The sequence below is a fragment of the Anolis sagrei genome, chromosome X, assembly GCF_037176765.1.
Source record: "Anolis sagrei isolate rAnoSag1 chromosome X, rAnoSag1.mat, whole genome shotgun sequence".
NCBI lineage: Eukaryota > Metazoa > Chordata > Lepidosauria > Squamata > Dactyloidae > Anolis > Anolis sagrei.
In genome coordinates, this window is record NC_090034.1 from 46,038,598 (window position 1) to 46,065,741 (window position 27,144).

The 27,144-nt window shown below is 45.1% G+C and overlaps 1 protein-coding gene across 2 annotated transcripts in view; it reads right to left on the reverse strand.

Moving 5' to 3' along the window:
- Positions 1-382: 382 nt before the first annotated feature.
- The window catches only part of BICDL1 (BICD family like cargo adaptor 1), a 62,461-nt gene continuing 35,699 nt past the window's right edge, over positions 383-27,144 (reverse strand). The window contains exons 4-11 of one of the 2 annotated variants that reach the window (XR_009631974.2): positions 21,032-21,178; positions 19,698-19,877; positions 19,088-19,306; positions 18,068-18,211; positions 10,623-10,753; positions 8,737-8,857; positions 7,917-8,025; positions 5,105-5,192 (exon numbers count right to left, since the gene is read on the reverse strand). Coding sequence is in view for 1 of the 2 variants with exons in the window: in XM_060785404.2 (XP_060641387.2) it covers positions 4,992-5,192; positions 8,737-8,857; positions 10,623-10,753; positions 18,068-18,211; positions 19,088-19,306; positions 19,698-19,877; positions 21,032-21,178 (1,143 nt within the window). In the remaining variant the exon portion in view is untranslated. Of the gene's footprint in view, positions 5,193-7,916; positions 8,026-8,736; positions 8,858-10,622; positions 10,754-18,067; positions 18,212-19,087; positions 19,307-19,697; positions 19,878-21,031; positions 21,179-27,144 lie in introns of both variants that reach the window. The other variant, XM_060785404.2, reaches the window with a different exon arrangement.

Genomic DNA, 27,144 nt, shown 5'->3' on the forward strand with positions numbered 1-27,144 from the left:
AGAACTCTAGGAGACAAAGGTTTGAATCTCCCATCAGCCATGGAAACCCACTGGGGGAAACCTGGGCAAGTTGCACTGTCTCACCTTTAGGGACAATGATAAACTTATTTGGAACAAACCAAAATCAGCTTGGTGTGGTCTGAATGTTGGATTAGAACTTGCTGAGACACAGGTTGGAATCCTTGCTCATCTGTGGAAACCCACTGGGTGACTTTGGGCATGTTATGCTCTCTTAGCCTCAGAGAGCGACATCTTCCCAAGAAAACCCTACAGTGGGGTCTCCATAAGGTACATCACAATCAAAGTGTTGTCCCCACTGAACACACAGTGGGTGGGTAGTTGCTGTTGTTCACCAGTGAGCAATTCACAAAGACAATACCTGTAGAAAGGACCCATTTTATTCAGATGAGAACTATTTACAAAAGAAGCAGTAGAGCAGCGTTTTCTACTAAAATATGCCTTTATAGAATATCTTATTATAAAAATGGTACACTTATTTACAGTACTGCTACATACAAAAATTACTGCACTGTGTGGTATGTACATATACCTATATAGATACATTCTGTCTGCCCATCCCTGCTGTGTGCACCCCCTCCCCCTCCGCTTGGTGAACTCTTTGACTGCAGCTACCAGGCACATCATCCTTTTTTTGAGGAGAAAAGGGAGTTGAAGTGGGTGAAACACACATTATAACAGATTGAAGGTCTTCGCAGGTGAAAGCTGTCCCATCCCTCCCTCCCTCCCACACATACATACATACATTCATACATACATGCTCACACAGAAAAGCTGTTGTTCTTTGTGATAAACCTATATTGCCAGTCAACAACCTGCTCTCCCCAATTTCTCCATTCTATTTTGATTTATGGCCCAGACAACCCTGGTATCTTCCAGACAAGTTGGAATACAATCCCTCTCATTCCAGACTGTGGATGATGGGGTTGTCATCTAACACATCTGGGAGGCATCAGGTGGGGAAAGACTGGCCTGGTTCAAACAAAGTGTTGATCCGTTCATGCTGTACATCAAGAAAATGCTCCCTCCCTGTAGGTTTCAGAATTAGAACCTCTGGTGGGTTAAAACCACACAAGTAAGAAGAGAAGCCTAAAAGGTCTAAGTTAGCCTTGCCTCAAGAAGATCAGTTTTAGAACAGCCTAGATGTGTTTATTTCCTGGAGAGATGTTGAACCAGGAAGGCCCTGACCTGCTGTTCTAAATGGCATAGACTAAGAACAGTTCTGCCACATTTATGTATGTGAATGAGGTTACTTTGGGTCCAGATGTGCCCACCTGTACTGATGGAAAACAGGTCAACAGCAGAGTCACGGGCACATGAAAATCCTACATGCCTCACTCACTTTCTTGTCCCCCAGAAGTAACTTCCCCAGGCTCTTAGCTTGCATACATCGATTGCTTTCTTTTTGAGGGCTGAAGTCTATCCAGCCTCAATAAGTGTTGGTAACATACATAGATGTGTACTTTTTAAAGAATGCACCAAGAAGAGTCTTCATGCAATGTTTATGGGAGTTTTTGGCAGGGTCTTGTGTCTTCTCCTCAAACCACTTGGGCCTTGGAGAAGGGGCTGGAACTTACTCAAGCTATGGCTCAGATTTGTCCCAAAGCAGTTCTGGGTCACGTTTTGCACCCAAGCCACCTTCCCTCACTTGGCTCTGGTCCAATAATATCACAGTGTGGTGTGTGGGTGGGGAGGCACCAAAATCCCAAGCCTGGGGCTGTGTTGATATATGGCAAGCAGAGGACAGTGCTTCTGGACCTCAGGGAGAAAGCTAATGTCTGGAAGTGTCTCCCGAAGCATTCAAGATTCTCCCAGGGAGGACCATTTCTCCTTGTTCTCTCTTTATTGCTTTCATTTTGCTATCCCCCTGCCCCAAAAACCAGTGGGCCATCGCTGACCTTGCAGAATATGGGTAACTCCGTGAGGGTGAAGAGTCTCAGAAAAGGCTCTCCAAAATCATGTAATCCAGTTGCAACTGAGATGGCAGCATCGTTGAGATAGCCATCTGGCCTCAGCACATCATGCTTCAGCATTGATCCTCCTCCCTCTGGATTTATCAATATTGCCATCAAATTTTGCACCATGTTGATTCAAGAAGGAAGCTCAGGAAGTGTAAACACCCAAATAAGTAGGTCTAAGGGTTGAAGCCTCTATTCTGCTGTCTCAGCCACACTGGCTAGCATCCTGCTAGTGACACACTTAATATGCTGTCATAGTCTCTCTGGTGTGGTTATCACAGAGGTTGGTATTTGCTTCCTCCAAACCCCTCTAGGGCTTATCAAAGTCTGAACATCCAAACCAAGCCATGCTCCACTGCAATAAGCCTTGGGAGATGTTTAACTTATTCGCTTTTTAAAAAAGCACTTATTCTCCTTTCATTGAATGCTGAGGAGCCACCAGAGATCAGTGGCAGGGATTGGAGGGTTCAAAAATATGCTTTTGGGGGACTGCAACCAAAGAATGCTGTCACCAATAAGGGGCCCATAATGCTGGCTGAAGGTTTCTAAGAGTAGCCATCTGACAAAATGAGTTCCCAAATGCTTCCTTGTCTAATGGGCTTATTCAAGGATTTCAAGACGCTAGTGTAAAAGCTACCCCTTGGCATCATTTTCTTCTTTCCATCCCTCAGTTTTATCCCTTCAAGTACACAAGTTCTTACATCAGTTTAAGGCAATCCAAAACAGCAATCGTCTCCAAACCAGCCACCTCCAGACGCATTGATTACAAGTCCAATTATCCGCCAGTATTTTCTGATGGCATTTCCCCTCCTAATTACCCCCCCCCCCCATTTAAATGACTCTTGACTGTACCAATGGATTGTCAGTTCAAATTATTCACCTTAAGCTTGCAAAGACCTCAATTCAAATTCTACACAGCTGTCTTCAGTGCAAGGTTACTCTCTTACCCAAATTCACAACGTTCACCATGGAACTGGTGTGTCTTCACCTCTAGCAAGGGATACAGACCACATTATATTTCCTGCCTGCACAGGGTGCAGACAGTGGGATGGCTTGACAGGTGGGCATCTTAATGGCCTTCCAAGTTCATCAGTGCTGGCCAGCTGAGCCTATGGGAAGCGCAGGTGGGAGCTACAAATCCCCCTCTGGAAGCTCGTGTGTTCCCCATTCCTGCCTTAGCAGAAGAGAAAGTCGCTTGCATTGCCAGCTGAGCATAAGGGCCAAATAAAGCCCTTGCTTTGAGGAAGCCCTGGAACAGTTCTTTCAAGAAGGGGCAACTTTCCCCAATGTGGAATTGCCCCACATCTGGAGGCAAGGCACGGGATGCTCGACTCTAAAGGAACTCAAAGTGCAGGACACACCCCACCCCAGATCCAGGCCCTAAGGAGGGGGGCAAAGGGTTCAATCACACGGAGAGGGTCAACCATGGCCTGGAGGTCTGCCACACTAACCAAGGCCATGTTATCCTAAGCCCCAACTTGTGTAAACCACCTGGTTCATTCAATGGATCCAATCAATCTATCCCAATTGGGACTAAGTCATAGGGTCGAGGCTCCCGACTTAAATGGCCCACATTCCTAGCATTGATCTCCAACCAGAAGTAACTGCCACTACAGGCTGAGGATGGGATGTGGCATGGCCTTCTATGTGGAAAGAGAGGGAAGCTTTGCCCCTCAACAAGGAGAACCACAGCAGCCCTCTCCACTTCCCCTACAAAATGTCAGTCATGGTATCCTGCCTGGAGGATGCCTCTCCTTGTTCTTTCATGCTCCTCGGTCCCATCCTAATTGTATTGCTGCACAGCACTGTACACAAACTTTTAGCAGTCCCTCACAAAAACAGTCAGAAATATTTTGCTCAAACAGTTGTGCTCATGGAGTGCAGTGCTTGCCTTGGAAGTACATTTTCAGAGCTTGGAAGATATCAATTTTTTTTCACACAATGGTTACTAGAAATCGCTTAGCTTCAATGAACCACTGCCCATGTTGGTTGGGAAGACGTCTGGGAGTGGTACCTTAAAAAGCAACCTTTCCAAATGCCTGCTGTTGCTGCAAACTGTTGGTGTTCAGCTTTCCTGACTTTCATTGCTGCCAACATCATCCAGTATCGGAGGCTCTAGTAAGGTGCCTGGCCTTCCAAGACTCACCCATGAACTTTAGTTCTACTTGGGGGGCACCTCATGAACCCCATTGCACATATTCCATTGCTCATCCTGGCCATTAAAACTTTCACAGCTTCAATAAGGGGTCTGGGAGTTGCAGTCCAACAAGATCGTGAGGGTCACAGGATTCTCCACCTCAGCTTTAAACAAACCAGTGGCTCCTGCTCTCTGAGGCACAAATGAAGCAGCTACTACAACAGGGATGAAGGGTGTGAGGCTTTCCAGAAGTCACCCAACTGCTACTTCCATCAGCCCATGGGCAATAGTAAAGCCTGATGGGAACCACAGTCCAACGACACCAGGAGAGCCACGTTCCCCATCCCTCCATGAAGCTTTTCACCTGTGTCAGGTCCTGTCCAAGAATGTCTCCCCCTCCTCCATTACCTGCTCCCTCATGACCAACTCCTTCCATGTTGTGTCTTAAGCAGGAGAAAACTATTTTCAGACACCCCCACCCCACAGCAGAAAACAGAGCAGACCTAACAAGGGAACCCCTGAAGGTTTTTCTGTTTTATCACGTCGTTTTCAAGGTAGAAAAAAGTCCTTTCAAACCGCTTTCCACGCTGGAGAACGGCAATTTGACTTCGACGTATGTAAACAGTGAGTTCAGACCACGCGGGTTGCCAAATAGTGCAGAGTTCTGAAGGGTGTGCTCCCCTTGGCCCTCCTGGGTGGCTTCTCGCGCGATCAGAACGGAGGACCATCTACCACCACCTTGCCTCCATTTCCAGCTTCCTTCATCTCGAAGAAAAATAATAACAATAATAATAATAATTCACATTTTTAAATCAAATAATAATAAAAAATGAAAAGAAAACAGAGAAAGTAACTGAAGAGTGGTGGCTCCGTCCCCGTTAATTTTTCTTGAAAAAAGCAAAGAGGCGATTCCCTTCTGCCCCAATGGGCTCGGACCCCTGCTGCTCAGGCCTCAGCATGGGAGAGGGTCTGGCGCGCCGCTTGCCCCCGTGACCGCTGGAGAAGGAATAAGTGGGCTGGCTCCATTCCTTGGGATGTTTGTCCATCAACTGCTGGTCAATGACCCTCTGCATGTCGTCCTGGGGCAGGAAGAAGGGAGGATGTTAACAGGCAGGAAAAGGAGAGCAAAAGGGAGAGAGGCCCGCCAGACTGCAGTATGACACAGAGAAACTAACATGGCTATGGGGAAGTTTCCACTGCTCTGTTCGTTCCCCCCAAAGATTGTGGAGGGCCCTTCCTCTACCATTTTGATAACCCCCCACTGCTCTACTCTGCTACTAATCTTCTGCCATTCGACTTTCTCAGTCCCTTCTAAAAAATCTCCCTTTCTTTCTCCTCCTCCCATTTTCTCCCATCATCCTTGTCTGACTTTCAAGTGCTGCCCACTGAAGGCAAAAGTGATCTGCATTCCCGTAATTTGAAGGGAGAGGCGAGGAGATATGTACCCTCTCCTAACTTTGGAACAAAATATAATGTGCTAGGTGGCTTCGAAATGAATAAGCACAGCTTGTAAAAAGCAAGGAACGAGGGAAGTCGTGCCAATTAAGACTGAGATGGAGCAAAAGCCCAACATGAGTCCTGATGCCCTCCTTTTCCTTCCCCCAGGAGCCCAAAACAGTTGTATTTCCAAGGTCTGAATTACCTCCCGCCCTTCTGTTGTTACTCTAGAGCACAGCAGAGATAGAGCTCCTCCCAGGATCTGATATCTGCCCAGTTTGGTGTAAGAGAACAGCTCCATGCACCCCAGCACAAAATGTGTACGTAAGCCACACTTAAACACATATACATTACTAACTAGCCACTCTGGGTCTTGATCAAAAGATAAAAGTGGGTTAGTAATAATAATAGGATGCTGCCCACTGTGTCCATCTCAACAATGGGCATTTGGCAAGCATGATTTCAAATTTGAAGCTTTACGCATCCCTAACATGCAAACAGAGAGGAGTCTACCAAAATTCCTCCAAAGCTCTTGGTGTGCATTGACTCATTTGCCTTCAGGACTTCTTGTCAGCATCAGCAAGGACAGTGGCGAAATACATTTGGTTCCTGTTTTCACATGAATCAATCTTCCTGAATCTGCACTTCCTGGATGAATATATGAACTGGGCTGAAATTATACTCCTCTTTCTGCACTTCTCAGATTTTTTAAGGGTGGGGTGGAGAAGGCAAATGCCTTTCTATATTCTAGTAAGTGCTGCACCATTGCCTAAAGATATCACAAAGGGGATTATTGGACAGCTGTAGGGGTCGACTGCATGAGATCCATTTGGAGAAAGTGACGCAGGACCATTTTAATCTGCTGCTATTGTTCTGAATTATCACCAACATCATCAGTTACGGATGTGATTTTATCTTGAGATTCTTCAGTTGCATTTAACAAACCTCCCCAGGTTGGGGAACAGGAAGGTGAAATATACATTGAAAATACACACAAGAAATAATCGTTTGTGAATATTCCAAGAAACCCAGCCGAAACGATTCCTCCATCCCTAAATATAAGAAGCAGGTTTTAAGACAAAACAGTCTTCAGCATGTATGTTTGACTGGAAAACCATATTTGCAGAAATTGGTGAAGCCAATGGTGAGGAAGCAAGCATTCCAAGCCCACAAGTGGATTACTGCAGCGAGGGTCTGGTTGCTAGGAACAACCATCGCATGCAAAGGGACACACACACATACAGACCCTCCCAGCTCAACACTGGCACCGTTGTCAACCTCAGAGCCTCACTTTACATTTGAAATATGACTAGCAACTTGCTGTCACCTGCCTCCAAGAAGTCATTGGCTGTCAGGAATCTCACTCAAGCTCAGTTCCAGAACACCGAATAAGCCAGCCTAGCTCAAAAGGCAGAACATAGAAGGTCAGATTCACTCTGGGAGGTGGGCTTAGAAAGATTGGTTTGTGGGAAAAGGTATGCCAAAAAGGAAGGGAGCTGACATTCATCATTTTGATTCAAAATCGCTTGGGATCAGCATCAGGTCTTTTGTGGAACTGTAAAATCCGATCTCAGGCACAAAGGACTATGGGGACAAAGGCAGACGAAACTCCCTCTGTTGCCTTCTGTGCCCAACCTAGTCAAGGACTGTTGGATGCAAAGACAGGCCCATTATTTTAGCTCACAAGACATCACAGGCATTAGCAACACAGTTATAATCAGGTCAAATACATTACAATTTGCTCTCCTTTCATGACGCTCAACATTGCCTGCCAGAGAAAGACTGACCCAATGGACTCTGCCAAATGGTAGAGCCAGCTTCTGCAAAGAATTTGCTTGGATTGAATGCCTGGTCAGCTCCCAAAGGCTTGGCAATGCCACTTTGGCTGAGGTCTAAACACCTGTTCTGCATTTCTAAAAGAGCCACCCCACACCTATATACAAGAAGACCACAGATTCCAAGCCCCACACAAGGTCTCTGCCATCCCAGCGAATGAACCCAGGACCTTCTGCATGCAAAGGAAGTGTCCCACCCTGTAGCTTATGGGGGTTTGGTGATTCTGTTCGCAAACTCTAAAATACTACAAGTGCATGCATGGGAGATGAAATCATGTGTCAAAAAATAAGGACAGGAGACCCAACAGGCAGGCAGGCAAGCAAAGTCTGAAAGTTGAAAAGAAGAAGTGAGGTGAGTGAGGCAGATGACCAGAGAGGAGTGTATAAACAGGCCAAAGAGACAAATATATACGAGGCATCGCTGGGATGTGTTCATTCCTTTCCCCAGAAGATGATGTGATGCTGACTTGGGATGGCATGGAATGGGACAGAGTGAGACAGGGAAAATGCAAAAGAGGGTCGGGCGCTCACCTTAAAGGCAGGAGGGGTGTACGACTAAAGCTGTTGTTACAGGAACTGAGAAAGGCCACTAGATCAGAAACCAAAGGAGCCATATAGTAAAAAGCCCTGAGGAAGCAAACTGGAAGCATCGGAAAGAAGAGAGAGGAGAGAGAGAAAGAAAGGAGAACATGGAGAAGTTGAGAATAGGAGGAAAGGTCAACAGGAGTGAGGTTTCTGCGGACAATCAGGGAGGCACAGAGGAGGAAGAAAAACGGGGCCTGGTTCCACCACACATCTGTGTTTTATCACTCAGCGAGTGCACCGTTGTCCCACAACGTGTACAGGTTCAGACTTAAGTTTAAGGCCACCTGTTATTGTCTACTTCACAACACAGAGCCCCTTCCATAGTGCTGTATTTGAGTGAATGTTGATAGGTAGGGCCTCATTCTGACAATCCTGCACTCCAAGGTAATGTTCCTACTAAGTTGCATCAAAAACCATTGCTATCAGCATCTTTTTATAAAAGCAAGAAAGACTTAGCTGTTGTCACGTTGCCTAAATTTGCTTTGAAAAAAGTTTTGATTGTAGTGAAAAGTTTGCAGCATTTGGCTACCTTTGAAGACTGGACCTCATCGCCCAGAATCCTTGCCAAATTGCCCATCCTGGCTGGAGTTCCTGAATGTCCAAAAATGCCTGAAAGACCAAAGCAAATGCCCAAAATGTTCCCCCCAAGGAGCTTTCTCAGACCTGCCATGCTCTGTTAGGTGCTTAAACACAGCGAAGGAAGCATTTCCAGGTCACATGTCGACAAAAGAGGGTCCTGCCTGCCCTTTCTTCCGCTCTCACTTACCTGCCACGCCTCTAGCTGCTGCGAAAGGTTAAGCTTCTGCTGGATAGCGTCCAAGAGCTGGCTATTGAGGGACATCATATCAATCTTGCATTTGGCCAATTCCATTTCGACTGCATTCTTCCTGGAAAGTAAAGGAAGCAAAAGAGGGTCTTGCAGAAAGCCATTTTGGTCTCTGAATGCCCCCTTTACCTCTGTGGCTGGACTCGTAATCAGCCTTACAATGATTGATTGAAGAGACAACCTTTCTAAATAAGATACCTGCTCTGACGTTTCAGTTCCAAAATGTCGAGGGACTTGAACACAAACAATGGTGAACAACCCATTGCAGCGGAAGCCCAAGAAAAACCTTTTCCTATTGAGGTGCCACTACATGCTTTGAATGTAAAAGCATCCCATCCAGGGAAGGAAGAGCAACGTTGGAGTTTGTGGGTTTCTGTGTCTGAGCAGGGATTCGAACCCGGGTCTCCCTTATCCTTGTTTGTCACACAGACCACTCGCCATATTGGCTGTCTCTAGTATGAGAGGTAGAGGTCATTGAAACTGAGGAAGCATATGGTGATCTTCAGGTATCATGGGGCTACTTCTACAATTCAGTTGGGGATGATGGAAACTCCTGGATGGTGTAAAAGGCCAATTCTGGTCTCAATCAGAGCAGGCCCATTGAAAAGATTCGGACTTGCCCCTTTCTAAACTGGATCAAGCTGCCTTCCCACAGCAACGCAGCCAGACCAAGGTCCTCTAAATATTCCTGCATTTTAAAAAAACCAACCCAGACTGCTGAATGAATACCAAACATTTGGGATTCATATAGCCCCAGAAAGGTAGCCGGTTTCCATGGAAACAGGAGAGCTAGGAACCCACACACAGACAAAAATACCCAGCACTGCTTTGTGCCTCAAAAACGTTGCAGCCGCTGGGCTTCCCCCTTTCTGCCGACAGATGGCAATGCAAGGCCGGCTATGGCATTTGCGGCGCCCCAAAGGAAACGCTTTCGGGAGACGGTCCAAGAGCACACATCCAGCTGTGGTAACATTTTCACCAGTGTAAATTTGACTGCTTCCCCGTTTTGTATAAGCATTCAGTGTAATTGGCACAGGGGCAAGGTCAGGCTTTAGAGGAAAAAAATATTAGTTTGGGATGTCATTGGATAGATTGATCCAAGGTCACCCTGTGTGAGCTTCACAACCAAGTGGGGATTGAAACCTGCTCGCCAGCCCTTGTCTGGCATTCAGTTCCAGTCACTGGTTATTCATAAATTTATTAAAGCCACCAGGAAACAAAGGATCCTGAAAGAGCAGGGAAGGAGATAGACCACTTGCAGATGAGTAGCTGGGAAGGAGGGAGGCATGGAAGTCTCCCTGCATCCCTGAACTTGCGTTTTAGCTTCCATGTTAAAAAGAAAAAGAAATCTCTAATACATTTCCTTAGGGACAAAGGAGGAGAAATGTGTAGACGATGTGTCCATAAGATGCAAACCTGTTGCCAGGTCAGTGGCGTGACCTATGAGAGCAACAAAATTGGCAATGACCAGGGATGGAAAGCAGATACCCAGCTGCTTTTAAACTGTTCCCATTCTCATCTCCTCCATTTCCCCCTTTGTGCCTTGCTTATTTCCATTGCTGCAAATGAATTTCAAACGACTAAAATACTCAGTGGATTGTTTTCTGGGGTTCTTGCATGCTACACAATTAAAGAACTATATATCACTTTACATGCCATGGCAACATCCTACGGAATTGTGGAATTTGAGGTTTAATGGAATCTCCCACATTTCAGGTCGGAGAGCTGTTGCACCCCACCAAACTACAGATTCCTGGATTCCACAGGATGCTGCCCTAGCGGTTCCTAGTGCAATTATGTCCCAGCTTACAAGTGATCCAGCTTACTTGGCAATCGCTTCATCCCGATCCCTGATGGCCTTCAAGAGCTGTTCGTTCATCTCCTTCTCCTCCCCTGATCCTCGTAGCCGATCTCGTTCCTCCTTCAGCGAAGTCATTTCAACACTCAGCAGTGTCACCTGGGGAGAAAGTAATAGGTAAAGTTGATCAGAGTTTGATAACACAGACCCAAAGAGAGGAATTGGACTGATTCCTTGGAGGATAACACAAAGCAATGAACCCAGATAACGAATCTATGGATTCAGGTGGGTTGGAGGGTTGGCATCAGGAGAGAACATATTTTGGTTTATAGGCCAATTGCTACTCAACCACAGACATCAGAAGAGCTGCAAGACCGACAACAAGCCAAGATAGTAAAAACAAAGATCCATCCAGAGGAAAAGTGTTCTTGCCATACATCAAAGAAACCACTGACCACATAGGGAAGCTAATGAGGAAACACAACCTACAAATAATCTACAGACCCACTAAGAAAATCCAACAAATGCTACGTTCAGCAAAGGGCAAGAGGGATCCTCTCACCTCTGCAGGAGTCTACCGTATACCATGCAGCTGTGGACAAGAAGTCTACATAGGAACCACCAAAGGCAGCATTGCCCAAACATGAATCAAGGAACATGAAAGGCACTGCAGACTACTTCAACCAGAGAAGTCAGCCATAGCCGAGCATCTGATGAACCAACCTGGACACAGCATATTAATTTGAGAACACCGAAATGCTGGACCATTCTAACAACTACCATGTCAGGCTGCACAGAGACGCCATTGCAATCCACAAACATGTGGACAATTTCAACAGAAAGGAGGAAACCATGAGAATGAACAAAATCTGGCTACCAGTATTAAAAAAAACCCTCTAAAATCAAAACAGTAAATAAAGAACAACATTCAAATGCAGGGGAACTCCAGACAAGAAACAATCAGGGACAGCTAATCACCTTTCAACAAAGGATTCCCCCAGGCAGTCAGAAGCCACACCTTGAAAACCGCTAGATCATTAAATGCTAATCAAGGTGGCCAACTGAAGCATTCACATCTACCTCCAACAGACAAGAGTTCATTTTCCCACCCTGGACAGTATTCCACAGATATATAAACCAAATTTTCCGAGTTTCCACAGACCTCACAACTTCTGAGGATGCCTGCCATAGATGCAGGTGAAATGTCACCTTCAAATGTCTTCTTAAAATGGCAATCTCAGGAAAGTGGTTACTTTCCTAAACTCAGTGGGTGACCAAGAAAGGGACCTGGAACCACTGGAAAGCCAAATGATCTCTTTCACAACATGTATCTCCATTTAGTAACTGCTAGGAAAATTGACAAGGGGCCACTGCAGACTGCTGAAGATGACATTTTTTTTTCACTGCTTTTTTCTTTTCTTTTTCTTTTTGCAGCAAGGCTTGTTCATTTATTTAGGATTTATCTCATACTGTAAGGCTCAGCGAGTCTTGCAAGCAGCTTAAATTAACAGGAATTTAATTTGCATACATGGAGGTCCCTGCTCCTCAAGGACTTGCAATACTAATCAACTACGTAAATAGATCAGCGAAGAGGAGATAACAGGGAGGGGGAAAAAAGCAGCAGATTGGGGAGGATAGGGAGACATGGGGTGCGTTTCTTGGGTGATAATTCTGTTCTAAACCTGAGGGCAGGAGGCAGACTTAGGGAGTACACACCAATCTGTATCAATCTGCTGCTGCCGTCTGCCAGAATCTGCTGCTGGAGGCAACTGCTCACTCTGCTAATGCTAAGGCTGGCTGCAATGTGTTGAAAATAGGGGAACTGAACAAAAGTATCTTCCTCCCAGAGACAGAGAGATAGCAGTACGTGTGGAAAAGATCTTGGAGTCCTCGTGGACAACAAGTTAAACATGAGCCAACAATGTCATGCAGAAGCTTAAAAAGCCAATGGGATTTTGGCCTGCATCAATAGGAGCCTAGTGTCTAGATCTGGGGAAGTCATGCTACTCCTCTATTCAGCCTTGGTGAGACCACACCTGGAATCACACTGTGTCCAATTCTGGACACCGCAACTTAAGAGAGATGTTGATGCTAAGCTGGAATGCGTCCAGACGAGGGCGACTAAAAGGATCAAGGGTCTGGAGAACAAGCCCTATGAGGAGCAACTTAAAGAGCTGGGCATGTTTAGCCTGCAGAAGAGAAGGCTGAGAGGAGACACGATGAGGGCTATGGATCAAGGGGAAGTCACAGGGAGGAGGGAGCAAGCTTGTTTTCTGCTGCCCTGGATACTAGGGCACGTAACAATGGCTTCAAATTGGAGGAAAGGAAATTCAACCTGAACATGAGGAAGAACTTCTATGAACCACTGCTGAGTTTAAGATCATCAGGGAAGGCCCTGCTCTCGGTCCCGCCTCTTTCACAGGCGCGACTGGCAAAGGCGAGAGACCGGGCTTCCCAGTGGTGGCCCCTTGGCTGTGGAACTCCCTCCCCATGGATATTAGATCAACTCCCTCCCTCCTTACCTTCTGCAAGACAGTGAAAACATGGCTTTGTGACCAAACCTTTAAAGAACTTGTGCAATAGATAGACTTGGAACAATGTGGAATGACCATTGGAACGGTCTGGATTACACTCGTGGATTACGTATTTAACTCTGAATGTATTGTTTTTAAATGTTTTAATTGTTTTTAATGTACTTTTTAATTCTATTTTAATATTTAAGTGTACATTGTGTTTTAAGGCATCAAATGGTTGCCTGTATGTGAAGCCGTCTTGAGTCCCATCAAGAAAGGCGGAGTAGAAATGTTGTAAATAAATAATAACGAAATTTCCTAACTGAGAGAGAGAGCTGTTCAGCAGTGGAACTCCTTCTTTGGAGGCTTTTAAGCAGAGGCTGGATGGCCATCTGTTAGGGAGTGCACTGAATGCGATTTTCCTGCTTCTGAGAAGAATGGGGTTGGACTGGATGGCCCACAAGGTTTCTTCCAACTCTAGGACTCTATGATTCTATGAGAGATGAGCTCCTCCAAGCAAAAAAATGAGATCTCTTTTTCAGGATTCAGGAACAGACACACAAACATCCCCTTGCCTGGTTTCCTCTATCACAGTGGTTTTCAAGTTTCCTAATGCTGCAACCCACAGTTCCTCATGTTGTGGTGACCCCCAACCATAAAATTATTTTCGTTGCTACTTCGTAACAGTAATTTTGCTATTGTTATGAATCGTAATGTAAATATCCGATATGCAGGATGTATTTTCATTCACTGGACCAAAATTTGGCGCAAATACCCAATACACTCAAATCCAGACAAGACAGAGGTCCTACTGGTCAGTCGTAAGGCCGAACAGGGTATAGGGTTACAGCCTGTGTTAGACAGGGTTACACTCCCCCTGAAGACGCAGGTTCGCAGCTTGGGAGTGATCCTGGACTCATCGCTGAGCCTGGAACCTCAGGTCTCGGCGGTGGCTGGGAGAGCTTTTGCACAATTAAAACTTGTGCGCCAGCTGCGCCCGTACCTTGGGAAGTCAGATCTGGCCACGGTGGTCCACGCTCTTGTTACATCCCGGTTGGATTACTGCAACCCACTCTACGTGGGGTTGCCTTTGAAGACTGCTCGGAAACTTCAACTAGTCCAGCGAGAAGCAGCCAGATTGCTCACCGGAGCGACGTACAGGGAGCATACGACCCCACTGTTACATCAGCTCCACTGGCTGCTGATCCAATTCCGAGCACAATTCAAAGTGCTGGTTTTAACCTACAAAACCCTATACGGTTCCGGCCCAGTGTATTTGTCCGAACGGATCTCCCTCTACATCCCACCTCGAAATTTAAGATCGTCTGGGGAGGCCCTGCTCTCGACTCTCGGTGGTGGCCCCTCGCCTATGGAACTCACTCCCCGGGGAGATTAGATCAGCGACCTCCCTTTTGGCGTTCAGGAAAAAACTGAAGACCTGGATATGGAACCAAGCTTTTGGACATTCTGGCAGCTAAGGGAAGATCTGACGACAAACATGGGCGAATGGAATGAAATGGATATACACGGAACTCTGAACACTGAGCATGAGATTGTTTTGCTGTTTATTATGTACTAATGTTTTTTAACTTGTTAACTGTTTAAATCGTTTTTAGCTATTGTTGTTATTGATTCAGGCATCGAATTGTGCCGTTGTCTGTAAGCCGCCCTGAGTCCCCCCTTGGGGGTGAGAAGGGCGGGGTATAAGTAACTGAAATAAAATAAATAAATAAATAAATTTGAATACTGGTGGGTTTAGAGGGGATTGATTTTGTCATTTGGAAGTTGTAGTTGCTGGGATTTGTAGTTCACCTACAATCAAAGAGCATTCTGAACTCCACCAACGGTGGAAATGAACCAAACTTGGCACACAGAATGCCCATGACCAACAAAAAATACTGCAAGGGTTTGGTGGTCATTGAACTTGAGTTTTGGAGTTGTAGTTCACCTATATGCAGAGAGCACTGTGGACTCAAACAATGATGGATCTGGACCAAACTCTACATGAATACTCAACATGCCCAAATGTGAACACTGGTGGAGTTTGGGTAAAATAGACCTTGACATTTAGGAGTTGAAGTTGCTGGGATTTATAATTCACCTACAATCAAAGCGCATTCTGAACCTCACCAACGACAGAATTGAGCCAAACTTCCCACACAGAACCCCCATAACCAACAGAAAATACTGTTTTTTCTGATGGTCTTTGGTGACCCCTCTGACATCCCCTTGCGACCCCCCCAGGGGTCCCAACCCCGAGGTTGAGAAACCCTGCTCTATCAAAATGTTGCAGAATAAAACAAAGATGTTTATATTATTAGTATAACATTTTTCCCTCTAAAAAAGAGACTCAAAGCAGCTTATAGTAAAACCAATGCAATACTATTGAAAACCTAAAAGTATGCAAGCATTGAAATAGAATTACATATTAACAGTATTAAAAATCAACAGTTAAAGCCCTTAAAACCAATTTCCAATGACAGTCACATCTTGCCCTCAGTGAGAGAGAAGGCCCCACGATGGATTCTTTAATTGGGCCCCTCCAGATGTGTTAGGCCACAACTCCCAGAGTCATAGGAACTGTAGTCGAACACATCTGGAAGGCAGCCCATTGAGGAAAACTGGCCCTGATGGATAAGGAAGGGGCAAGGATGGTGTCTCAGACTTAAATGGGTTGTTGTGTGTTTTCTGGGCTGTATGGCCATGTTCCAGAAGCATTCTCTCCTGACGTTTCGCCTGCATCTATGGCAACTCCATTTTCCTAGTTTCCAACAGACCTCACAACCTCTGAGGATGCCTGTCATAGATGCAGACAAAACATCAGGTTTTCCCCTGACATTAAGTCCAGTCGTGTCCAACTCTGGGAGGTGGTGCTCATCTCCAGTTCTAAGCCAAAGAGCTGGCGTTGTCCGTAGACACCCCCAAGGTTATGTGGCCAGCACGACTGCATGGAGCGCTGTTACCTTCCCACCAGAGTGGTACCTATTGATCTACTCACATTTGCATGTTTTCAAACTGCTAGGTTGGCAGAAGCTGGAGCTAACAGTGGAAGCTCACCCCGTTACCTAGATTTGAACCTGCAACCTTTCGGTCAGCAAGTTCAACAGCTCAGCAGTTTAACCCACTGTGCCACTGGGGGCTCCTCTAGAGCCCTAGACCTCTCAAATAGCTCTTGATCCACATTATCAATGGAAATTGATCCTGCTTAGGGGAGTCAACAACACATATAAAATTATTAAATCTCAATCTTTGAAGTGTTCAATCTTAAAAATATACAGGCAGACTTGAATAGGTCACTTCGGTGTTTGTCTCCTCCTGCAAGGGCGAGTTCAGGTTTCTTTGGCTCCATCTCTGGAACTGGCAAATCTGAGTCTGTTACAAATGGTTTATTACGCTCTCTCTCTTTCACACAGAGATCTAATTGAAACCATTGTGAGCCATAAGAAAATATTTGGATGAGTTAACTGGGTGTTTTATCATTCTAAAGACTGTGTCTGAACAACAGATACACAACTGTGGCTTGTGGCAAAAAAGCAATAAAAAGGGGGAGGCAGGGAATTTAGAAACAATAGAAAGGAAAAGAAAAACACAATTGGACGAATATTGATGGAATCTCTGAAATGTGGGCATTGGATTCAGATTGGTGTGTGACTTTAAGAGGCTGAAAAAGCAACCATCCGATCCCATTAAAGATACAGTAAAATCTAAATGGTTGATTGAGTCGGAGAAGAAAGAAAGAAAAGGACAGATCCAGATCAATTCAACTGGAAATGGAACTCACTGAGGAGAATAATATTCAGAGCCTTGGTGCAGTTTAAAATGCCTGCAAATGTTCAAAGGTGCCTCTTTGTGACAAGATATTACAGGAGGCGGAGTGGAGCAGACACCAAGCCTCAAAACGAGAGGAGTTTTCAGTGGCACTTGGTGTTGGAAACGGCAAAGGAAGCCCTAGCATATTTAAACAGGTCCTTCGCCTTTAACTGGATAGGGTTGAAAGTTGTGTGCTTTCATAAACAGAAGTGCTAAAAATGTTTTCCTAGCACGGCAAGAAGCGAGACACAGAACACCATTCACTGCAGAGTTCTCCTTCACTTGCAGCTTTTGCTTTGAGTGCCTAAACTCTATTTCTAAAAGCTCAAATAAAATCGTGAGTGACTGTAATGCTGGAAATGTATGGACCAAAAGAACATTTCACAGGGAGGACGGTATTATTGGGTTATTGTAAGTTTTTCGGGCTGTATGGCCATGTTCCAGAAGCATTCTCTCCTGATGTTTTGCCTGCATGGCATGGCAGGCATCCTCAGAAGTTGCGAGGTCTGTTGGAAATTAGGAAAATGGGGTTTATATATACATGGTGGGGAAAAAAAACTCTTTGTCTGTAGGAGGTAGATGTGAATGCTTCAGTTGGCCACCTTGATTAGCATTGAATGGCCTAGCAGTTTCAAGGTGTGGCTTCTTACTACCTGAGGGAATTCTTTGTTGAAAGGTGATTAGCTGTCCCTGATTCTTTCTTATCTGGAGTTCCACTGTTTTTGAATGTTCTTGATTTACTGTTATGATTTTAGAGTTTTTTAAAATACTGGTAGCCAGATTTTGTTCATTTTCATGGTTTCTTCCTTTCTGTTGAAATTGTCCACATGCTTGTGGATGTCAATGGCTTCTCTGTGTAGCCTGACATGGTAGTTGTTAGAGTGGATAGTATTATTATTTATTATTATTCTTTGACTTGCCTGTTGCTATACTCCTGGATCTAAAAGAATGTGAAGGAGCAGAAGGAGTGCTAGCTTCTGATCATCTTGTTCTCTCCCTTTTGGACTTGGGTTGTGGTGGGGCTCAGAGGCAGGCAAATGGTTAGGTGTACTTACAGGAGCAGGTAGTGAAAGGATCTTGGCCATCTCTACTCTACCCTTCGCTTGCTCCAAACCCAGACCCCACCCTCTATGCAGGCCCGGTTACTGACCTGGCTGTGGAGTTGCTGCAGCTCTTCCAAGCTCTGCCTCAGTTTCCCCCTTTCGCCTTCCATCAGCTCCCTCAGGGCCCTTGAATCTTCACTCGTCTGCTTGATCTGTTCTTCCAAGGCATCGTCGTCACTTCTCCGCGGACTCTGCCCAGCCGTAAAGAAATAAAACCACCTTGTGAGGCCGGGAGATTCCTGTGTTACTTCAGCAAAACAAAGTACAGCAAAGGGCCTGAGCAGTGTTAGGGATATACATTACTGTATAGCAGGGACTATGTAGAAATGCATATTCCTAACATTGCATTACTCCTTTAGTGATGGCCAAAATATGCTACAGGCACCAGACCCTGGAAGCTAAGCAGGTTCAGCCCTGGCCAGTCAGGGAATGGGAGACTGCCACTAAGTCCCAGGTACTGTTGGCTCTATTTTAGAGGAGCAGACTGGCAAAGCCACCTCTGGGGATTCCTTGCCTAAGATAACCCCTAGCAGTCAAGATGTCCACTTGTCAAGGGCAAGAGGAGTTGCAGTCCAACAACTGGAGAGCCAAATTCCCCCAGTTCTCCTCTGTTTTTTATTTTGGTTGTGGGAAGATAAGCCCAAAGTTGCCTAGAAAGGTCTGAGGAGAAAGGAGGAGCTCGCCATGACTAAAAGGCACTTAAAAGGAAGGCAAGCACACAGGCAAGTTAAATCCTGAGGTAAAGAGAAGACAGACTCTACCCATTTAATTATTTATTCACATGGGTCATCATCCAACTCAAAAAAATCAAAATCACACAATGGTGTTCTTTTAGAACCTCAAGTTAGACCCTTGTGTTGAGAGCCTTGTGCTGTGAGTTGAAAGATCCTTGTTCTGGGAGCCTTTTGCAGTGAGTTAAAAGGTACCTGTGCAAAGAGTTTTTGCTTGTAAGGGAAAGAGGATCCAACTGCATCACACTAAGACAAAGGAAGAATTTGACCAGAGGTTTGCTGTACTGAATATATTAAAGTGAATATCCTTCAAGCATCCTACTGAACGCAACTTACCGGGGAGTCTGTGCCATCTATGACACTTTGTATCAGCCTCTTAAGCTCACTAAGCGCTGCACGTAGGCTACCAGCTGGCACATCTTTGGCCGATGAGGTTTCGGAAGATTCGTCCATGGAAGAGTCTGTGGAGACTGCTGAATCTGCACTGTCGTTCCCTCTGAGGTGGGTGCATAAGTACCGGACTTGGCAATAGGCCTCCCAGAGTTGGAGTCTCAACTGGAACAAAACAAAGGGAAAAGACTGTGGATATATTGCAAAAGGAAAGATGTAAAACACAGCAGCACACTCAAGGAAAAACTGGACTTGACATTACACATGTAACCCGGCTGTGGGCCAGTCATACCCTCCCAGCTTCAGAGGAAGGCAAAGGCCTTCTGAACAAATCTTAACAAGAAAACCCTGCGAAAGGGTCACCTGATGCTCAGATGCGCTCAACAACAAGCCACAAGGAGCAGCAATTTTGCATTAAAAGAAGGCAGCATTCCTTATCCCCCTTCCCCCACAAGAGCCGCAAACAGCACCAGAAGTGGACATCTGTCCGCTGCAAGGCCTTTGGTTCCTCCGTGTTACTTTCAGGTGTGCCCCAGAGTGGAAACGATGCTGCTACCTGTTCTCTTTCTTGCTCGAGCTCCTCAGCTTCCATGCTCTGCTCGATCTCCGACAACAAGGAGGTGCTGGTGGAGTTGAAGTGCTGGAGGCTCCGTTCCTCGCTGAGCTCTTCCACCTTGAGCTGCAGCTGCCGATAAGACGTCCTCACCTCCTGCAGTTCCAGCTGGCTCTGGTGCAACTGCCAGGGGAAATGATGCCAGGAAGAATGAGAGAGGGAGCAAAGGGAGCCAACAGCTCAGGGATCAGATCTGCCTTCAAGTTGCACCCAGTAGCTAGAGCCTTAATTCAACAGAGCGGGCAGAAGAGATCCCAATGCAGGAGATCTCTTGAACAACGACCCATGACTATCTACAGAAGAGAAAAAACTAGAGTAACATCAGTCCACGCAGTTAAGATAGATAGAAAGGACTGTCTAGTTCTCTAATGGTCACACTGATAAGCTGCAAACTGCTGTTGGAGGATTCCATACTTTTTGGGATTATTTGGAACAGATCTATCCAGTTGATAGCAGTGGGAGTGGAGTTCTGGGTGTGGAGTTGAGTGCTGTGACTCTTGCACAGTCCTCTTTTCTAACTAGTTGCATGGCAGTAAGATCAAGAGATACCTTTGGAGACTTTTGAACTGACGGAGCTCAAAGTTTCCTTTTCTAAGGTTTCATGTATAACACAGCAGCAAACTCAGGCTTGCTACCAAGTATTCAATGGAACCCCAGGCAAACCAAGAACACCCCAGCTTCTTGTGAAAGTGTACCTCCAGGATACATTTCATGATTTCAATTCCATCAAATAGTGTCCACTGCATTCATAATGTGTTGATTTGCTCACTGGTATCTCGAAATGCTGCAATCCTGGACTAGCCAGTCGGGCTGCATCTCCATTGTAGAATTAATGCCTGAACGGCCATGGCTCAAGACTGTGGAATCCTGGGAGCTGGAGTTTTACAGGATCTATAGCCTTTTCTGCCAACGAGTGCTGGCACATTACCAAACTACCACTCCCAGGATCCCACAGTATTGAGCTATGGCAGTTAAAGTGTTGCTAAACAGCATTAATTCCACAGTGGAGAAGCGCCCTCAAACAGGAGTCCACTGAGCTCCCAGGTAGGTGGGTGGGTTACCTGGTACAGGACTGCAGCCTCCAGCATTATGACCAGTTTTCATAGAAACCAAACACAAGGATGGATGGAGTCCTATGATGCTCCTTGCTTTCTGGTTTCCAAAAGGATGAGTTGGCAACCTTGTTCCAAACTCTTCATTTCATCTGGTTCCTTTTCCTCCTCCCATACTTCACACACACACACACACACTTTTGAATTCCCGACCATCTTCCCTACCTGCACATCCTTCTCATGGCTTTGTCGCTCCAGAATTAAGACTCGGTCTTGAAGCTCCTCAACTGTTCCCTGGAGGAGATTATTTTCCTCCATCACAGCACTCAGGCGGCGTTCCAACTCATGCTTCCGATCGGTAAGCATCTTAATCTGAAAAAAGGGAAGACAGGGAAGGAAAGCCAAATAAGCCCAAGTTGTGGTTTGGAGGATGAGACAACAGGGAAAACAAGAGAGAGATGGAGTGGCGTAAGGAAGCGCTTCCACCTGTAGCCGAGGCTGGCACCGAGAGGAAAGCGCACAGCCAAAGGCGTCCTTCCCCCACACTTCAGAAACTGGCCTGGAGTGTGGAAGGAATTTAAACTCTGGGGAGTTGGAATGCGTGTTGCCAGGCAAAGGAGCGGGAGGGCAGGAGCCAAGCCAGACCACTGTGTTCTCTGGAATTCCCAAGAGATAAAACCCACACATACACACCCCATGGAAGGACAGCCTGCCCCGTTTCCAGCCGGCCCAAGGGTCGGTCGCACCGCCCAAGACTTTTGCACAACTTCTCTTTGCGCCTGCTTCCAGCAAATGAGGGGCGAGCCCAGCGGGTCTCCTGCAGAGCTGGGAAATGTTACTGGTTTGGACTACAACTCCCAGAACCTCCAGGGGATGGCTGGAAGATACTAGGAGTTGTAGCTTTTCTCAAATAAGACATGGAAAGGTCCTCTCAGACAGCAATATAGCATGTTACTATTTACTCCAAAAAACAGAAGCTGGCGGATACTTTTATGTCATTTTTGGAAGGGGAAAATCTTCCTAAAAGAAGAAGAACGTGGCTTTTAAAAACCATCAAAAAACCATTTCTGGCCACTCCAAACCAACCATGACGAACTGCACTATCCCTTGTGATGCTATTTCGAAAGCAACATATGTTACCCTCAACAGTAAAGGGTTACAGGCACCATCGTGTTGCTTTCAAGATCTGCTTTCATGCTGAGCAACGCTATGATTCCACTGTAACAGCCGCGTCAACGTCCTATGGAATGCTGGGATTTGTAGTGTGGTCAGATACCAGCGCTGCATGGCAGAGAAAGAAAGCTACAAACGTCATGACACTGCAAATCCCAAGATTCTACTGGATAGAGTTAAACAAATCAAAGGGGAACCGTACTACTGTAGAAAGAATACAGGAGGATGCTGCCAAAGGGAAGATGGAGGCAGTTGTCCATCTTCTTTCAGAGGGCCACATATTCCTCCATCCCTGTTCTTCAGTCCCATAACCATTTCCTACTCATCCCAATCATCAATAGAACCTCCTTCAATGTCAACGCATATGGGTTTTTGTGCCGCAATGGGTTTCATCGACAGAATACGTCTCCCTCTTGCAACTGCCTCCCCGTGACTCATATTCTGTTTTGTACCAAGAAGGACAAACGGGAGTAGACTTCTGGTGCTAAGAAGCATTGCAGAGCCTATACTGGAGTCGATAAAATCACCTTCAGTGATCAAATCGATACAGGACCAACTGTCAGGTGGCGTGAATCCAGCCTCTCTCTTCAACACCGAGGTGCCACCAGCCAACCTGATACAATTTTTCCATGCTCTGTCAATAGCTATTATTTTGCCCTAGCATTTTAAAGTGGCTTGTTTTCTAAGCTAGTCATGTGAATTGTGTCTTTTATATATTTCCTGACTGGTTAAAAGCTGTATTTCATGTTACTCCATTGATTTTTATTTCTGTATAGCACTTTTTTGTTCTATTTTTGGACACTGCCCCCTTGGTAGTACAGAAGGGATGGTGATGTACGAATATTCTTTTAAGAAGAAGCAAGCCAACAAATACACCCACCTGCCTAGCTGAAGGTGAAGCTCAAATTCAAAATGGGCGAAGAGCCTAGGCAGACTAAAAACTGGGCAGACTAAAAACTAGAGAGGGCTCTTGTGCCTTGAATGGTTGTGCAGAAGAAACTTCTACTTGTCGAACAAACCAGGGAGCAAGCAACACCTGTTGAAATTCCCTTTTTCACAGCTATTAAAGGTACAGGAGCCCTCCCCAGTTTTCAATCTGGCAGTTCAATGTACAGAAGCCTTATTTAGTTTTCAGTCTGTTAATTAAAGGTACAGGAGCTCTCTCCAGTTTTCAATCTGGCAGTTCAAGGTACAGAGGCCTTATTTAGTTTTCAATCTGTTAATTAAAGGTACACAAGCTCTCTCCTGTTTTTTAATCTGGCAGTTCAAGGTACAGGAACCTTACCTAGTTTTCAATGTATCAGTTAAAGGCACAGGAGCCCTCTCCAGTTTTCAATCTGGCAGTTCAAGTAGAGGAACCTTATCTAATTTTCAATCTATCAATTAAAGGTACAGGAGCCCTCTCCAGTTTTCAATCTGGCAGTTCAAGGTACAGAAGCCTTATTTAGGTTTCCATCTATCAAAGCTACAGGAGCCCTCTCCAGTTTTCAATCTGGTAGTTCAAGGTACAGGAGCCTTACCTAGTTTTCAATCTATCAATTAAAGGTACAGGAGCCCTCTCCAGTTTTCAATCTGGCAGTTCAAGGTACAGGAACCTTGTCTAGTTTTCCATCTATCAAAGGTACAGGAGCCCTCTCCAGTTTTCAATCTGGCAGTTCAAGGTGCAGGAGCCTTATTTAGTTTTCAGTCTATCAAAGGTACAGGAGCTCTCTCCAATTTTCAATCTGGCAGCTCAAGGTACAGGAGCCTTATCTAGTTTTCAATCTATCAATTAAAGGTACAGGAGCCCTCTTCAATTTTTAATCTGGCAGTTCAAGGTACAGGATCACTCTCCAGAGCAAAACTCTGGCAACCTGGAACAGTCACATGGAGTGACTATAAAGGTTCACGGTCCTCAACTGCTTGAAATATCTCCTAATAACATCTCTATATGAATTAATGCAACCTCCTCATTTTACTTCATGGTAGGCTGGCTCTGAATGCAGCAAAAGGGGAAATAGTAGGGTTAGCCCTGACAATATTCTTTCTACATGTCACTCCCCCCATGTCTTGTTTATATATATATACAAATATATAAATATATAAATATATAAATATATAAATATATAAATATATAAATATATAATGTATGTATTTTCATGGGGAAAAACCAGCCAGGAATTTCCTAGGAATCCACTCAGTTTATGATATTCTCATGTGACCTCCTGTGCAAGAAAGGATTGTCGGCCCATTCTTGCAACACCTTTTGAACCCTGGCCCTCCCTTTCTCCATTCTTCTTGCAGCCAAACACCAGAATCTTACAGATAAAACTCTATTCCCGGATTTTGCTTCTAAGACAAGTCTGTTAAAAAGTCCCATGGAAAGCCCATGCCATCCCCATTGCACATTTTTACAAAACATATGAGCTAGGATGAAATAAAATGTACAGAGGGGGGATTTCCCAAATAACTCAAAGATGTTTTGAGCAGCTGAAAGCCCTTCTTCACAGCCAAACCTCTGTTCAAAGAATGTTCTTAAGCCAAGCAGCATGCAATGTTCAGCACATAGCAAAGAATGGTGTTATTTGGGGCCTTTGAGAAGGGACAGTTCACTTCTGGGCTTTCCAGACATTGCGTTGGCGACCATGGGACAGCATGATGACTGGAGGAGCCTTGGCAGAACTTAGAAAATGCCCATAATTCCCAGCCAACATGGTAGCTGTGAAAAGGTGTAGCCTTTGGTCTGATCCACTGTAGCTCTTCCTATGTTTTCAGGAATCCCCTTGGCCGTAAGTTGTTATTAGGAGAGGATGATCCAAGTGGGATCACAATATGAAGGAAAAGAGCATCAAAACAAAACTTTCTCTGTATTTGTCACAAAAATTGCCTTTGAGAAATTTGGGGACCACATCCGAGGAAGAGTAAAACAGCAACTCGTTTGGTGACCAGAAACATAGGAGCAGCGTGCCTTTACTGATCAGAGATTTCTGAGACAGCAGCTCCAATTCAATCATCCATCCCCACTAGAGTAGACCCATGGGATCTATGGGATTTATACAGTATAGTAGAATAAATCAATCCAATGTGTTTTAGGCCTATCCTAGAAATCCATGGCTCCGTGACGAGTTAGTCCTGTTATGTCTCTCCTGAGTCAACCATGATGGGAATCACTATTGGTGGAGGAGAAAATGCTGAGCTCCATGGACAATTGGCCAGGACAATTTAAGGAGACAAGGGACTGCAAGAGAAAATCCAGCACTGAACACAGACGTTGAGGTTTGAAAACACGGCTGGAGTGAAAACCCAGTGCTCCCAAACAGTCCTCCTAAACAACAGCCCCTTGGAGATCAGCAGAGACCCTTCGCCCCCCCCCCCCCCAAACTTCTCCTGCCGCCCCGCCAAACACACCAAAGCCAGTGACCCAGACGGGAGAGACACGGAGAGCACAGCCAACAGGTCATGCAATGTGGAGGGTGATGGAAATGCATTCAAAACCCCGTGAAAGCTTCTGTACTTACTTCAAGGACTTGCTGCTCCACAGCCGAAGATGGAGGGGACAGGGGAGAGGGTGGAAAACGGGAAAAAGTCAGGGTTCACGAGGAGGAAAAAACAAGAAATCGACAAACTTCCAAGGGGGGAAAGAAAGCACCCTTCTCGAATGGAAACGTCTCTCCCCCTCCAGCCCTGTTTCTAAGAGCAAATTTTGTTTCTCTCACCAGAACTTTTTTAAAAAATCAATTGCAGGCTCGAAGTATGACTTTGCCAGCAAGGCTTGGATATAAATGCATAAAATATGAAGGTGACCTTTAAGAAAATTTGCAGGGCTTTTAAAAGGTGCCTGGAAATGGTTTTCTCAAAACCTTTGGTCATTTGTTCTTAAGTGTCTGAAAATTGTTGCCTTGGCATTTGAGTCAACATATATTTTGGTGTGTTTTCTTCCTCGCTTGCTCTCATTTACTTTCAATAAATGTCGGGTAGTCTAATTTTAAATAAAGTACATGTCTAGCTATGTAATATTGGTCTAACTAATTCGGTACTTTCTGTTTCTGACTAGCTGTAGGGATGTATTTGAGATTTGCTCTCGGAATTGATTTCGAGCCTTCCCTAAACAGACTTTGTGGCTGTTATATACCATCAACCTGGTTTTCATTTCTTCTTGCAAATCCAAAGTTGCGACTACAACTCGCCGAATCTGGCTGTAAGATTCTGGGAATTGTAGTCCAACCTTTTGGAACAGCAGCTGATTTTGAGGCTACAAATATAAGTATAAATATATATATATATGTGTGTGTGTGTGTGTGTGTGTACAAAATATAAGCATATGAGTGCATCCATACAGAACATATCCTCTAGTGCAATGGTTCCCAACCTTTATTTACCAAAGACCACTTGAGCAGGGACCACTTTGACCAGGGACCACTCTCCGACATTAGTACCAAAAGGGTTACAAATTGGTTTTTGGTCAACTTTAGATTTGGTTTGGTTATTTGGGGTACTGATTCAGAAAATTGCACTGGACAGACCACATCAGCTCTAGTTTCTGATACAGAACATATGCCACCCAGTGGTCGCCTCTGCTTGCCCACAGAAAACCATATTTAATAATTTAGAGCTGATGTCGTCTATCTAATGCAATTTTCTGAATCAGCACCCCAAATAACTCCAGAAACAGGCCTAAAAATGAACACACCAAAAAAAAAAACTTTTTTGGTTGGCCATAAAGGATGCAAGAAATGCATCATGGGGATACTCTCTCTAAAGAGTATATTATTGTTGTTATTGTTATTTATTCATTTATATCCCTGCCTATCTTCCAATAATGGGACAACATCTTTAAAATAATCCAGGTTTTGCTAAAAGTATAAATACATAAGTCAATTAAGCAATTTTGCAAGTAGAACAGAACAATCAAATGCCTTTAAAAATTATACAAACCATACAATTGCACAGCAAAATCCCAGTCCATTTAATTTCTCAAAGCCTAGTGGGACACATTTTTCTTTTTTCAGACCTGCATCATTTATTGTCAGTGCAAAACAGGAAGATTTTGCAACTCTTCTTCAACAAGAGAGAAAGGGAAGGAGGAAAAGGACACAGGGAGACATGTGGATCAGCGGAAGAACATGAGTTGCAGGTTGGTTTCCAGGATCCGAGGCTCAACAGAGGCAAAGACAGCTGGGTGAAGT